This window comes from Labrus bergylta, chromosome 4 (assembly GCF_963930695.1).
Source record: "Labrus bergylta chromosome 4, fLabBer1.1, whole genome shotgun sequence".
In the NCBI taxonomy this organism is placed as follows: Eukaryota; Metazoa; Chordata; class Actinopteri; order Labriformes; family Labridae; genus Labrus; species Labrus bergylta.
Genome location: NC_089198.1, coordinates 18,781,627 through 18,797,547, shown reverse-complemented (window position 1 = coordinate 18,797,547; position 15,921 = coordinate 18,781,627). Strand labels below are relative to the sequence as shown.

Here is a 15,921-nt window from a genome sequence, read left to right as displayed (position 1 = left end):
GCTAAACCTCATTGTATGGTTGAATGGAATCATATTTGACCTGATTTAAATCACACAGATCCAAAATGTTGCTGCCAAAGCTTTTCTTATTTAGTGATCGTCTGTTTTTATGATTTCACCTTCCCTTAAACTTTGTTGCTTTATTAAGTATGATTCCATCTCCATCATGACTGAGGTAAGTGGACTGTGGAAAAACAACACTAAAAGCCAAGGGCTTCATCTGATGAGTTGATCAGTCTGTCAGTGCTTTTATTCAGAGAAAATGAAAGTGCAGACAAAAGTTAAATATTGTTAAGAGTGAGAAACAAGAGCGCACATTTCAGCATGTCAGCAGGTTCTCTATCTATGACGAGTCATACTTTACCTTAATAGTGTCCAGTGCTAGCTCTATGACTGCACATTGTTTAGGAGACAGAGCTTTGGCCTCCTCTCGCCCCATGTGCTCCTGCACGACAAATAAAACGTGTCAATCTTCACCACAGCTACTGATACAGTTTAGTCATTTTGTAAGACACTTCTTGTTCTGCCAGGCTGTTGTTGTTTTTTGGTCTATTTTGATCACCTTGAACTTTGACAGCTGGCCCAACTCCTTAGCAGCGTTGAAGATCATCTGAGTGCCCTGTCAAGGAGAGAGACAGACAGACAAGTGAGTGTAGTTAGGAGAGACAGAAAGAAAACAGTGGTTTGTAAGAGAAAGATGCAGCTGAGGAAGAATTGGAGAGTGAGAGTTGAGTTCAGAAGTTTAAGTGAGGACAGACGGCTGAAGATACTAGAAATCAGTTTAAAGAGTGAGGGTAAAGGAGTCAACCTACAGATTTGTTACGATTAGAATTACAGATTCAGAAGAGACATTTGGAGCACAGGCTTCATCTTGTGAGAGGAAGAATGTTTTAGTGCTTTGGTGTACAGTCAGTCAGTATTGCAGGGAGACTTTAATTGTATCTGATGCAGTGTGCTACCATTAAAACCCACAAAGAAATAAACAGGTGACAGATGCAACAGAAGGTGTTGTTAACTCTCCTGTTAAAAAAAGTGTTTCATCATGCTTACAAAGACTGTACCCACACACACATACTTACAATAACCTGAGAAAAGAAAGAAAGAAAGAAAGAAAGGCAGAGAGAATGGGGTACTGGTAAAATAGATGGCTTAATGTCCAAAAACAATGAAACAGCAAAGAAAATCACTTTAGAAGCACAGACGAAAGAAGAGGAAGCTAAAAGGAGCAATAGTCTTTATTTATCACATACCGTCTGGTCAGTAAGTGTTGGAAGTACGATTGTTTTCTCCATTGTGTTCATGACTAGTTTCCACAGCTCCTTCAGCACTCTCTTCAGGACAGTCTTCTCACAGATCTTAGCAAACAGCGACAGGCTGAAAGATGAAGTTTCATTGGTGAGAAATCGAATTCATCTTTTATTCACTAATAAAAGCTCAACATTTCCGGGGGAAGTAGGTACTTTTTTGTGGTTTTCAACATGTTGAAAACTGTATCCAACAGTATCCAAAAATGGAAATATAATTTAATTCTGTTTTAGCAAAAGCAGACACAAAAGCAGTTAAAGTTAACTGATGTGCTTAGTTCAATTCAGATGTATTAGATAAACACACCCAGATTAACCAACTTCTCAATCACGTTTCAGAAAGCTTTTAAGTAGTATTTTAGTGTGATATCAAGTTGCACTGACTTGCTGTCCAGGAAGTCCATGATAGGCTGCAGGACGTTGTCGGCCTCCTGAACCACACTACCATTTGCTGGGACGGTTTGACCTTTAACCTGTGCCAGGATGTCTCCCATTTGCCTCACGTTGTCCTCAATCTGGGGCTGGAAACTGAATCACCACACAGCAAAAACAACATTACAGCACACACACACACACACGCACCTTTTTACTCCAACAGGTGAATCTCAAAGACACACCCACCTGACGGCAAAAATGCGGCTGAGGTCATCCATGACGCTATTGAGTTTGTTCTGCAGCTCTTTGAGGAAGTCGCTTGCCTCCAGGTTGAGCTGTATGAAGAAGAAGACGAATTTGATGAATAAAAGAGCCGTGTCATAGTAGCTCAGTTACAAGAATAATGACTGCATGTATGGAACTCACATCTTTTCCACCCATGGCCTCAAACATCTTCTCCAACTGAACTCTGAGCTGCTGGATGTTGTTGATGATGATACATGGCTGAGGGGAGATCGAGACGAGTCATTACACACACAGACACACACACACACACACTCATTTTCTCTGTCTCTTTCCTCTGTCTGCTCCTAGCTTTTCATTGCAATCAATCAAGGTTAGTCCCTCTAACATTTTTTATTGCCTCTTCTGTGAAAACCCTCTGGGTGATGCAGGGCAGGAGAAGCAAGAGTTTTTGTAATTACTGCTCCTCTGGGGACTCCGGGTCTCTCTGGGAGTGCAGCCCACTTACACCACATTCAGCTAATTACAAAGCCCTAATTCACTTTGAGACACTCTGACCTGAGCGACAGCTATTACACTGAAGAGTGGTTTATTGTGGTGAAATTAATCAACTTGATAACGTACACCTCAAAACCAAGTCTTGATTAAGCTAAAATGCGTTCAAAACAGTCGTCACAGTTTATTCCACCGACTCAAGTTTCCATCTGGTGTCGTGCCCACCACCTCATACACCTACCACTTTCTCCTTCTTCACGTGATTTGGAAACTCTTTTGCAATGATGTCAGCATAAGACAGCAGGACGTTGCCGATTGTCTGCAAGCAAAAAAAGAGTATACAGTAACAAACACAGTAAGTATTCAGGTGGGGACATTCTGTGAGAACCTTAAAGGGTGAGTCACCTTGGCGAATCTCTTCATGTAGTTTCCAACGATCTGAGGATCTGGGCACTCGAGTTTGCGGATGATTTCAAAGCTCTGATTGAGCTGAGAGAACACGTCCACCACGGAGCAGGAGAACAAAGCATGCTCTGACGTGACCTGGAACTGTAGAATAGAAAGAAGAAGAAAAAAAGAACGGGACCAGAGGGAAAAGTATAAGAAGCAGCGCAGAGATCTGAGCACGATTAACATGACAGAGAGAAGTCAGATTCCCCCCTGAGAGCCACCCATGGGAGAAGTTCACAGTACTGTTATACATTGTGGCTGACAAAACTGCCCCTTCTTCAGCTGCATCAGAGTAAAGATTTGTGAGTAATTCCCCTGGACGGGAGCAATGGAGGCGAGCAGAGGGTTATGAATGGGAGCAAGTCCCTGATTAACAGCCCGGCCATTAGAGAACAGTGTTATGTGACTTGGAGTGGAGACTGCTGTTTCGCTGACACAGGGATGCAGAAGCTGCCTCTGGTCACGATAATTGGACCCAAAGGACTCCTGACGTATGAGCTGAGAGAATCTTCAGCTGCTCTATATCAACCCACTCTGTGTGTGGACATGTAGGTGTGAGAGACAGAGAAAGTATGGGTCGCTGTGTGGTGTGTGTGTGTGTGTGTTTAGCATCGACTCTTTACTGCAGTGAAGTTTTTTTTTCCTTGTTTGGTATGGAGTCTTTATTGATTGCCTTGAGGCTTTCAACCTGGTCTTCTCAGCCTAGAATGTGCCGAGTCAGGAGAGATAATGCCTGAATTTACATGAGTAATGCATAGATATATTTTAGAGGGAAGAAATGCTGCAGGTAGGACGTAAACTTTAAGCTTTCCACTGGTATTTTCTTACTGTGTCATCAGATTTTGAAGTAAAAACTTTGGTTTCACATGAGTGCCTCTTGCTTTCTTTTTCAGAACTCCTTTCTCAACATTTTCCGGATTAAAAAAAAGAAGAAAAGAAACTAGCATAGCCTTTTTAAAGGAATGAATTAGACATTGATTGGATATATACTGATTTCTTTAATACAACATTTAGATCACCTTAACTATATGTAAATACATTTAAGGCTACCACCGTCTGTCTGTTAGCTTAGATTAGCAAAAGGAATAGACACAGAGACTTCAGGAAGTCACTGCACCGCACAGTAAATAGTCTGCCACATGGTCCCTTGTACAACCACAAAAGGTCATGTCTATACTCCTGTTTTAGTTTTAATTAGTGAGCTTTTGAGGGGCAGGGAGATGGATTGTGTAAGCTTAGACAGAGACAGGTGAGCTGTTCCCTTTTCGGTGTCTTTATGCTGAACTAAGTTATCATGCTTTTGGTTGTAGCTCCATATTTACAGAACAGACTTATCTTGCATCAGAGACCTATGATCAAAGATTTGGAGGTGTTTGGTTTTATGTTGTTTTATAGCCCTCTTAGATGCAACAAACAAAGTAGGGTTTCTGTTAGTTTGCCAGTAAAACATTTGACATAGGAGGAATAAAGATTAAAGCAGTTACCCCGTCTTTTTTATCCCTCTCCAAGGCTCCATGTAGAAAATCTCTCGACACTTCTTCATTCTCATCCAACCACATGACGACAAATGGTTCGAACCAGCTGAAAAAAAAAGAAATGAGCATAGACTAAGTATTTCTGCCACCATGGTAAATGGAGGAGGAAAGGTGTACATGCTGTTATGTGGTACTCACGCGGGATATTCAGGTACGTGCTTCTGGAAAGTGGTAAGCTCCTTGCAGTACTCGTTATAGAGCCACTTCACCTTGAAGTGTAAATTCATATAATCTGCACTTTTACACAGGCGGTTCTTCTCATGCTCTGAATATAAATTAGAGGGAAAGAATGAGGAAAGTCCCACTTCACCTCTTTTTATGAATCTTTTAAAAGCACAAATATTTAAGACAAACTAAGAGACAAACCACCCCTCTCTTTGTCTGGCCTATGACCTTAACAATACCAACAACACAAACAGAAACCTACCCTCCATGGCGTACTTCATGTCTTGAGCAAACATATTCCACATGACCTCTGCACTGATCTTGCCAACATTCAGTTCCTGGGGAAACCTGTAAGATGCAGTTTTTAAGCTTAAATGCAGCTCGTTCCCCAGTAATAGTTCTCTACGGTTCTCACTCCATCTGTGTTTTCTGTGTTATTTTAAACTGCCACAGACAGAGGAAGGCAACCAGTAGAGATAAGAAAATAAAAGACACTAACATTTTCATTGTCTCACTTCATTGAATCACTAGTATAAAACTATAGAACTAAACAATACTAAACTAACAGCTATGTAAGGGTCCCATTGGGATCTTACTGTTAACTACACCCAGCAACCAAAACAGCTGTTGTACTGGAATGACAGGTCTGTGTACACACAGGCTAAAGGTTTGCCTACAACCCACATTTCAGGTACAAAAATATACAGAATTAGGACAGAAAGATGTTTTTCTGAAGTTGCATGCTTCTTTTCTTTTTTCAGTTGGGTATTATTAGATATTGTGTGTACACGTCTAGCTTCTCTGTCAGAACTGTCAGGATAAACATTGTGGTTTCCAACAGCTTTTGCTCTAAAAAAAAAATAGCAATTTTTTTTTTCAACCAACCTTGCAATCTAAATTTGTAATGCTATATAAGATGTAATAAAAGAGCAAATGGCCAGATGTAATGTGCAGAGACTCACTGATTGAGACAAGGAGTGTAGGAGTTTTTGTCTTCCTCTATGATAGAGACGATAAGTGTGATGAGTTTGGACCAGAAGTCTAGGTTTTTGATGCTGGGACCTTGTTCATCTGGAGGGACAGCCTTTGACTGGAGACAAAAAGAGGTTAAGGATAAAAAAATGCATCCATCACACTTTTTTTTTTAACAGGGAAAGAAATACTGTTATGGTATCAATGGTATCATGTGCAAACACACACAGACTTACAGGGTCTGTCTGATATTCCCTGTTATAGAGGTCATGGCAGTTGTTGAAAATGTACTCGTAGGTGGAGTTGAGACAGGCTTTCACACAGTCTTTCACCACCTGGCTCGCCCTGGGGGGACTCTGCAGCTCCTGGACCTGAACACAAACGTTACACAACATATGGTTATATTCAATTCACCTCAAAGAACTGTCTGACACACACAGTCTGAGTCACTGTCTAAGCAGGAAGTTATCTCAGTGGGAATTCAACAATAAACTCACTGAGCTGTATAAATAGCACCAACATACATTAACACCCTGATGTGCGCACACAAACACACAGTTTTCTGATAATAGGTTCAGTTTGGATAGGGTAATGATTATGCTGATTCTCAGTTCACACCTCAGGCTAATTTCCAGAAAGTACAGGAGGTTTTCACAGTGTTTATTTCAGAGTCATGTGCTAATGCGTAATGAAAAGAACGAAAGGAGAACAAAATATTAATTTCAACATTTTTTTTCACCCTTACCTTCATCCTGAAGAAAGTGATGCTGGTCAAGAGATCAACTGTAGACTTTAAGTCTTGTAGTCTTTCAGGACTGCTGGCAGGGAAGTTATTCTGAAATGTGGACACACACAAAGGCAAAAAGGGCCAAGTATAAGGTAAAGAAAAGAAATATATGTAGTAACCATATTGAGAAATCATTTTAATTTCCGACAAAAATAAGACAAAAGCATACCAACCCATACATGAATACACATATAGTCGACGTAATAAAGTGACTGCGGTAGTTAGTAACTTGGAATCATAACATTTTGAGTTGATTTAAATAGATTAAAAGAGTTAGTACCCGGTACATGGACAGGTCAATCCTCAGAGAGTTGTGCAGCTGATCCAGCAGTTTGACAAACCTCTCCTTCTAAACAGAAAATGACAAGAAAACAGAACAAACCTCTCAGAATTAGAACAGCATCCCACCAATCAGTAACATTTGACTACACAAACTTTTGTCCAGTCTGACACCTTCAGCTGATTGGATGTTGAGAAAGTAGGCAGGGTCACACTCAACTGAATTTCATCCACAACCACAGAGGAGCCAAGAACAAGTTGATTTTAAAGACCTTTTCAAAAGCAGTATTCTTAACAACAGCATTTACAGTAAGGTGCATTGTCGTATATATTTCCATATACAAAGACATGACATGTTTCTTTCTGAGAGACTCACACCAAAGTTTGATGCAGCAAATCTGTCAGATGCAGAAACGTTGTTGGAGGACTGGGTGGTGTGGGCGTAGTAAGCGTTGATGTTGGCAAGCAGGGTACTCATCACAGCTGGCACTCCTGGGCACATGTATTTAGATGACAAGCAGGCAAAGTGCCTTTGGGAGAGAAGAGGCAAAAAGGTTTTTATGTGCTCCTGATAATCATGTATTAGAAAAGATCTTGGTATACTCATAGCTGGACAGTACACATTGAAAAAAGAAAACTTTAGGTTCTAAACGGAATTAATCCAAGACTTAAATTTAAGGATTTGTTGTTTCCTATTTAACTTCCACATTCACACATTGAGAGTGATGGTTGAGGGACTTACGTCATGGCCTGGTAGATTGATTCTACTCCATATCTCATGGCAAACTCGTCCACTATCTCCTGGGCCGTCTCTTCAAAATAAACCTTCCAGGCATCGTCCCCTTTGGCATCCGGGATCTTTACAACACCGCCGTTCTGCTCCTCAGTGGTGTACTGGAACAAATGCTGAACAATGACAGCAAACAGGTATGAGATCTGAGCGTCTGATGAAACTATTATCACCTGTGTATTGACCTGAAGTGTTTGATTGTAGAACAAATCACATAAACATCTAATCAGTCAGTCATCAAGACAAGGATCCATAAATCAATGTCAAAGGCCTAAGATGTACTGTTGGAAAGCCACAAGCCTTAAATTACAGAGAAACATTGGGGTCACAAAAAGCGTCATTCAATGTTTCAGATAGCATTAACAAAAATAGCATTAATAATAAGAAATATGTGAGAAAAATCTCTTTATCTAATACAAACTGCTCATCAAGCTGGTTTTTGAAGACAAGAATGCAGCAGATGTCTATTCTTGTCTCCTAATAATGGACATGTCTTACATTTGTACTTATTAAAGCCTATTTAATATGAACACGATGTAAAAAAAAACCCACACACATTCACTACCTTTGTCTACATTTTCAAACTAAACACATTAGTTTAACGTTGCCCAAGCTCTTCCCCAGTGCTTTAATTTTTACAGGAGGGTGACTCAGCTTCTGTTTACAATCCTGCAGTTTAACAGAATTATGTATGAAACTTTGAAATAGCCTGTAGGACTCTATGTCTGCCCCATTTCCAGTAAGTCTATATCCCATCATATTGATGATATGGGCTCAATAATTACAGACACTAACTAATTATGTCAACTGCAAGAGACCTAATGTTGGTTATTTCATTCCTTATATGAAGGAAAGCAAATTCCCAGCATGCAGTGGCAGAAACAGAGTTTACAAGGTGATTGATTTTGTTACTGTGAAACACAGAATTGCATTGCCTGTAACTAATTAGCTGGCAGCTCTTGCATATTTTATGTTTTATTTCAAGTTCAAATAATCACAGCAGCATTTACTCTCCGACTGACCTCATGTAGACAGGTGTACTGAACATGGTATGGGGCAACTGTCTCCTCTCCTTTGATCTCCACACTGATGTGCATCCGGATGGCTCCTGACACAGCAGACTTATCAGTTCTCTTGTCTGTCAAATACAAGGAAGATACACATGCCTGTTTAGTTGGCTAATCTTGTTCAATCTACAAGAGACTAGCAGTTAAATTTTCTGTTTCTTGTTCTTTTATCTCTGAGTGACTTCCTGCTCTGCTCATCCATCTCTAATTATGCATTTCCTTTTTTTCTGTCTTAAAATAACATACCTAGGTTGTACCAAACGTCCATCTCCCCACTCAGAGTCCGGACTTCAATGATGGTTTGACCCAGGAAGTCATCGCTTTCACGTTTAAACCTTTGTTTCACACGTGACTTAATGTCATCATCCTCATCCCACACACGAACCTTTATGCGGTCAGATGAGTTGTGGCATTCGCTGGATGAAGCAGAGACAGAGGTGAGTCATTACTAAAACACAGAATAAAATATCTGCATTAAAACTGCTATGGAGACTTTTTTCTTGGTACTCACAAATGGAAATTTTCTTCCCAGACGGGGTTGAGGTTGCCGTAGATGGTCTTGGTTCTCTTTTTGGTCTTTCCAACTTGAACAGTCACATAAGGATCACTAGAACCCGTTTTGTCTTTAGCCTGCAGACCCTGAGCACATACAACTGAGGGCGAAGGAAAAGACGTGTGTCCATTTAAACAAAGTCTTTGGCAGCTGTAATATTAGCCTCAGAAAACATTTTCAGTGGTAGAAAAGAAAACCCAAAACAGCAAACATGGACTTCACATTCTGTACAATGTTTGAGCCTCAAACCTTTAACCCCACCGTCAGGATAAAATAGCATCACTTACCTGTGATGCTGATCTTGGCTGACCACTTAGAGGTCCCATCAAGCACGCTTTGCTTGATTTGTTTCATTTGAGTGCCGTGCGTTGTTTTGTCGAGGGCAAACACTTCCAGAATGAGCTCAAAGATTTCCGGCTTGTTCCTCTCTCTGATCTTCATGCGGTCCTTCAGAACCATGATGATGTTCTGGGTTCTGTCCTCTGCACCATGCTTGGAGCACTTTTCTGCTGCTCCTGATGAGATGGATGCATGAAGACAGAGACAATGGGTCAATAGTAAGAAATGTCAGACTAGTGGCTTATCTCCTCCTTCTTTTTAAAGCTGACAGCTAAGTTAAGAAAGGATCAGATCAATTTTATTGTCTTTGACAATCCCTGGCCTGAAATCAAACCCCAAACCTTCCACTATATAAAGGGAAACATCATCCATGTTACCACATATCTGGTCAGGAACAATGAGCTGGTAGGAGAGTAAAAGACTAACAGATGCTTTTGGCAACAAGATCTTATGAGACTCTTTGGAGACAGCAGAGCAATGAATTATACATTGTGTAGATTGAGTCTAAAAACAGTATGGGAATAAGTCACCCTTGTGGAGCTGAATTACACAGAGCAGTATGGATGCAAAGGCTATGAGTGGAATAGAGAGAGGAGTGAGGTAGAGGTATGACAGCACATTACTCAGGAGATAAATTGGCAAGGAAGAGGGAGGAGAAAGTGAGAGAGGATAGAGGACAAGAATAATGGGATGTCAATCTGGCAGAAGGATACAGAGGAGGAGCTAAAACAAGTTTAGAGTTTGTGTGCAAACCCTATGTGTGTGTGTATGTGTGTGTGTCTTTGTAACTGAGTAAAAATAGATGAATATGTTTGAAAGACTGCTTTTGTGCAAAAGCTCTTACTTTGCAGACAGTCAGCATTCAGCAGATCCTGGCACTTATCATGGCATTTGACGCCACACTCAGAGCAGCGCATGCCTTGTCGGGCGATACCCCATAGCAGCCCCTCACATTCGTAGCAGTAGGTGGGGGTGGTGGCTGTCCACACCTCAAAGTTATGGGGTGTGGTGGAGGAGATGGGGTAGATGAGAGCCTGCAGGGTCTTCTTATAAACATGACTTTTCTGCAAAGAGCGTGGAGAAGAGAAGTTTGATATCATTGTAAATTCTAAGTTGGTTGTGAAAAAGGGAATGGGACTGAGGGAAACTCACCAGCTCTTCGTTGCCGAGAGTGGTGGAAGCCATGGCCGAGGTGATTCCAGCCTTACGAGAGCTCTGCACTAGAGACTTGGAACAAGAGAGCAGAGAAAAATGTTTATGTTTGTATCTAAACCGTGCTGGCACTTTTGAAAAACTATTTCATGTTTAGATTTCTGTAAACATGTACTCACCATAGCCTGATGACGCCAGGCAGCGATGAAAAGAGGATTGAGAGACAAAAATGATAAAGAAATGGATACAAAAATATTCAAAACTGTACAAGTGTTATGATGCAATATCGGTATGTGTCAGCCTCTAATATCTGATGTATGTAACACTCTGTATGCCATCCAGGAGACCAGTGGCACTACATTGATTAATGACTGCAATTAAATTAACACCACAGATACAATGCAAGCATATAATTATTCAATGGTACGAGTGTATGACACAGCTGTGGAATGAGCTACCATCTGAAATCCACATGAGTAGGCTAAAAACACATTGCTCCCAGAGGAGGATATCTAACTACAGTATGTATAAAACCTTGAAGGCAGGAAAAGAGAATGCTTGTTTTTTTAAACAAAGTTGAGATGAAGAGAAACCAATGATCTCCAGGTCACCCAGGGCAAGACCCGTGTATAATTTGCAGATTTGTGTGTCTATGTTCGTTTCTCACCAGATCTCTGACTAGAGGAATGGCTTTCCTCTTGCGAAGGTCAGGCATGCTGTCAATACTGTAAAGTGCACCTCCCATTCTAAAGAGGAGAAAGAGTATCAGTCATAATACATTAATCAGTATGAATGGCAGATTTTGAAAAGTATATCATCAATATACTTTTCAATGAAATTGTGTTTTGTTACAATGGGGAAGATGAAATTTCCCTCTATTTTTAGAGGTGACATGACACTCCACACAACTGGCTATAAATTGCTAGGTTTCTATTTGGGCAACTTTGCACTTCTTTAGTATGCAGCCTCAGTTCCACACTGAGGTTTTCCTCATCTACAAATGACCTGCCAGCTAAATCAGGGCAGCCCATCGCTGTTCAATACTGCCTGGCCAAATGCCACAAGCTGGATGAGCCTGCGGATCAGAGTGAAATAGAACAGAGGATTCCCGGACAAGAGAAGGGCATCTTCAATCTGAGGCAGGGCGGGGTGGCAGGTTTCCATGATAATCTGAGGATACTTTTACTTGATTTATTGGATTATCTTGACTGATTCATTGTGTGATTTATAATGTGTTCAATGTAAGAGGAAGTAAATTATTTGAGCAATCGACAGAGCATACTCACCCTCCTTTACCAAACCACAGAGAGTTGGAAGTCTCCCCGCGGGCCTGAGACAAATAAAAAAGGAATAATAAGATCATCCCTGCAGTCTTTTCTGGTGTTTATTTACGAGGCTGCATCACTAGACCTTAATTAACCGATTTTGAAAGTGGTTTATCAGTCCCTCCACTATCTAAAACACATCCCATTATTGTATTACTACATCAGTCATTAAAAGGGTGCTGGGTTGGATAAAACTCCTGCACAGAGCTGTTGCTCAAACATCCGTTGAATGCTTTGAACAATTTATACAACTGGTAATAAAACTAATGTTCAACTATAATAACCAAAATTTTAAATAAATATTACAATTTTTCATAAAATTATAGCAAAGTAAATATGAACACAATTCACAAACCATTTTCCCTTCATTTTAAAATCAGACATGTCTTATTATGTCTCGCTTAAATCAGACTGAGTGACATCTGCTGAAGAAAAGACACTATCAAGCTCTTATGAAGATGAATGATTGCGTGAAGATGCCTGTTTACAGACAGTCAAAAGTTCCACAAGTCAACTGTTTCACGCATACCCCTCTTTCTCTCAAGCAACCAATTGGGATACCTACCTGTCAGCATGCTCCATTGATGGCCGAGCAAAGTGCATGCGAGTGTCACTATGGCAATGACATGAAACTGGAAAGAAAACAAAGTGGGTCGGCACAAACAAAGAAACAAACAAAAAAAGGACAAACGAAAAATAAGCAAAATGTAAAATAACAAAACGCGACATACATCAACATAAACATCAAAGCAAGTGATTAATTATTTGTTCAACTGAATTCCAACATAATGAACAGCAACATAATATGTGAATAAAATATGCAAGTGAAAACTGATCAAGCAAAACTTAATGTGCAATAAAAACAAGCAGTTTTGGTGGTTTGGTGCTTTAACAAAGCCAAAACAAAAAGGTTGTTGTCATTCAAGCTTTTAGTGTTTTTTGTTTTTTTTACAAAAAACAAAAATAGAAGCAATTCTTCAATGTGAAAACCTTGAGCCTTGTTTCTGGTATCTAGCAAAAATCACCATCTACTGTATATAGAACTCAAGAGCTTAGTGTGTGCACCAAGCCTTTGCAAATAAATAATGCACAACACATCCATATTTCAATTACTTGGTGGACACTTTTAGAGTCTATTGAACTCAGGAATATCTTTAATATGACAGGATAGAGCTAAATCAGGCTTGCAGCTCTGGGATGGACTGGACTGGAATTTGGAGTGAGGGTGGGGTTCAAACCTAGAGTTAGGAAACACTTGTGGTCTTACCTCCCGAAGCTGTTCTAAGACTTTGTTGTAGATTCTGAGCCAGTTCTCTTTGGCTCTGACTGCTGGATCCACTGGCTCTTTTGGCTCCTCTATGACTGGAGGACTACAAATAGAAAAACAGTTTCTAATTTTAAGTAAAAATATCTTCATTTTATACATTTACAGAATTTGTACTTAATGTGTTTTTTCTCTTGTTGTCTATTTTAGTTAATTCATTGATCTGATTCCCCTTCATCCTTCTCTCCTACCTCTCAGGAGGCATCTCTTTTTCCTCTACTGGCGTCGGCGGCCTGCTGTCATCAAAACGCTCATCTGTATCCTCCTCTGGGAGCTCCTCCTCTAGTTGAGCAGGAGGCGTTGGGGCCTCCTTCTCCAATTCCATTTCCTCTTCTAGCCATGGTTCTTCCTCCAGGTAGAGATCCTGTTCCTCGGGTAGTTCTGACTGGGTGGTAGCAGGACCATTGGGTTGGGATTGAGGCTGCCCAGAGGCAGGGGTCTGTTGGGAGGGAGGGCCCAGAGAAGCGTTGGGGGGCTGGGAGGCTGAGTTAGCCATGGTGGCTGGGTGAGATGGAGGGACAGAGCTAGTTGCAGGAGGCTGCTGTTGCTGAGAAATGGCTGAGGCTGGAGGGTGAGACTGGGCGGGCTGAGCTGCGGGAACAGAAGACAGGAAAGTAGAGGCCAAACCTGTGACCGCAGCAGTTAACGGTTTGGCCATTGAGAAGAAGGAAGTGGCGGAGGGGGCTGCCTGAGGCTGAGGCTGAGGCTGAGGCTGAGGCTGTGTTTGGGGAAGGGGCTGTTTAAGAGGTTGGGCTGTCGGTTGACCAGAAGTGGGCTGTGCTGATGGGGGCATGCCAGGAGGATTAGACTGGTTGGGTGTTTGGTTAGGGGGTTGAGAAGTGGGCTGCTGTTGATGTAAAGACGGTTGTTTTTCGAGAGGAGGTCTGGAGCCAGGTACATCCAAAGTTGTGGGAGCTGTTGATGTTGGGGTGGGGGTGAAAGGAGGCTCCAAGTCCTCACTGAGGGTCCCATCCAAATTGTACAAATCCTCATCATCATACATCATCTCCTCATCCTCATAGAGTCCTCCTTCTTCTCCCTCATACAGTCCTCCATCTTCCTCCTCATAGAGAGCTGCCTCCTCTCCTCCATCTTTGCTGTAGCCGCCCTCGTCACTGTACTGCCCCTGGGTCTCATCAGGGTCCCAGTCTGGAGAGCCTTTGCTGTAGCTCACAGATGAGTGGCAGGAGTGGTAGGAGTCATTCTCGTCGTAAGGGTCCCTTTCTCCATACTCGCCTCCGTAGTCCTCCTCGCTCAGTTGACTGCTGCAACGACTTAGCTCTGCAGATGAGGCGTAGCTCCCTGAGGGGCTGAAGGGAGGAAAGGAGAGGAGGAAACAGTAACCAGAGAGTTATTACTAAAGTCTATTACTAAAGTCTAAGAAGGATGTAACTTTGCAGTGAACACAGAGTCACTTTAATTCAGGTTAGTATTGCACATATATGTACATATATAAAATGATGACTAGTAATCTCAAGTACCACCTTACAATCTGTGCACATTGTACTCTATTGGGAAGCCCTACAAAAAACCTCTGCTATATGTCTTGGAGTGGCCAGGAACCATGCCGATGGCTAATCGACGAAAAGCACCAGGGATACAAGAGTACCAGACAAGCAGAGAGAAATAGAGCAGAAGAGAAAGGTGAGAGGCCTCCAAAAAGCTGACAAAAGAAAAAAGCACAAGCATCCAGAAATGTAGCAAACAGGGAAAAAGTATTTATACTCCTTGATGAATGGGACTATTAAAAACAACAAGAGGCACAGAGAGGAAGGAGGATGGATGGTAGGAGAAGAAGATAGTGAAGACAGGAAGGAAGGGAGTGGTAAAGCGCAGAGACAAATAGAAGAGAGCAGGGATGAAGAGAGTCTAGAGAGCTGAGAGGAGGAGATGAAGAAGAATGGGAAGGGGGGGTGGCTGTCCAATACACTCACAAAAGCAGCTAATCTTATGTGCAGTATTGACCATTAGATTGCCAGTTGAATTATTCATAAAGCGGGAGGTAAGGGATGCATGGTTGCATTCCCAGTCTGTGAGAGATATGTCAATAACAGCTGAGAAATGTAGCTGCATTGTAAACAACTCTGAAAGAGAAAAAGTGTTTGGTCTGAACATCCCATGAAGGACACAATGCATGACAGACTTTCACTGACTGCTCTCGTTCACTCATAGGCTTTCTTCACTTATGGCATTTTTTGACATATCAACGTAGGAAGAGCACATGTGTAAAATAAAACAAACAGCTGAATTCCATTTAGGATCCTGGTATTGCCAACAGTTACACCACAATCATTTCCTAGGATATGTGAACAGTAGAGAGAAAATATTAATTTAATTTGTAAAACTTTAGCTATTCTCACTATGGCAAGAGAAAAGGTCTGCCAAGAGAGAAAATACCATTATTAAACCAATTCTCACTCCTAAGACGAACAGACGTCAGTTATTAACTTCTTTCTAAATTTGCACTGATCTTAACATCCTTACAGCCCCAAAAGACATCATCCCTGTTTAATTTAATGAAACAACAGTTATTTCATTAATTAATGTATTCGTCAGTTCAGAGAAAATGAAATGACATCCAAAATTATATCAACACAATGTGCATGTAATGCATAACAACAGCCACTGGGGCTAAAAGTGGCATTGCAGCAGCCAGATGGCAAATCATTGCCAGTGCCACACAACAGTATCACAAATAGACCCAAAACTGACACTCTCACATTAGCAACCATAATCTAGATCATTCCATAAACCTGCCACCATATC

At 41.3% G+C, this 15,921-nt stretch overlaps 1 protein-coding gene across 1 annotated transcript in view; it reads right to left on the bottom strand.

The window, feature by feature from the left end:
- The window catches only part of LOC109984025 (protein unc-13 homolog A), a 32,623-nt gene that overhangs the window by 5,581 nt on the left and 11,121 nt on the right, over positions 1–15,921 (bottom strand). The window contains exons 10-37 of the mRNA XM_020634004.3: positions 13,347–14,465; positions 13,099–13,201; positions 11,793–11,836; positions 11,174–11,252; positions 10,686–10,691; positions 10,507–10,581; positions 10,199–10,418; positions 9,303–9,530; positions 8,974–9,115; positions 8,709–8,878; positions 8,418–8,533; positions 7,348–7,511; positions 6,982–7,135; positions 6,607–6,675; positions 6,285–6,374; positions 5,776–5,910; positions 5,530–5,657; positions 4,830–4,915; positions 4,541–4,667; positions 4,352–4,448; positions 2,823–2,966; positions 2,659–2,736; positions 2,106–2,183; positions 1,926–2,014; positions 1,689–1,832; positions 1,251–1,374; positions 563–619; positions 365–445 (exon numbers count right to left, since the gene is read on the bottom strand). Coding sequence (XP_020489660.1) covers positions 365–445; positions 563–619; positions 1,251–1,374; positions 1,689–1,832; positions 1,926–2,014; positions 2,106–2,183; positions 2,659–2,736; positions 2,823–2,966; positions 4,352–4,448; positions 4,541–4,667; positions 4,830–4,915; positions 5,530–5,657; positions 5,776–5,910; positions 6,285–6,374; positions 6,607–6,675; positions 6,982–7,135; positions 7,348–7,511; positions 8,418–8,533; positions 8,709–8,878; positions 8,974–9,115; positions 9,303–9,530; positions 10,199–10,418; positions 10,507–10,581; positions 10,686–10,691; positions 11,174–11,252; positions 11,793–11,836; positions 13,099–13,201; positions 13,347–14,465 — 4,147 coding nt within the window. The remainder of the gene's footprint in view (positions 1–364; positions 446–562; positions 620–1,250; positions 1,375–1,688; positions 1,833–1,925; positions 2,015–2,105; positions 2,184–2,658; positions 2,737–2,822; positions 2,967–4,351; positions 4,449–4,540; positions 4,668–4,829; positions 4,916–5,529; positions 5,658–5,775; positions 5,911–6,284; positions 6,375–6,606; positions 6,676–6,981; positions 7,136–7,347; positions 7,512–8,417; positions 8,534–8,708; positions 8,879–8,973; positions 9,116–9,302; positions 9,531–10,198; positions 10,419–10,506; positions 10,582–10,685; positions 10,692–11,173; positions 11,253–11,792; positions 11,837–13,098; positions 13,202–13,346; positions 14,466–15,921) is intronic.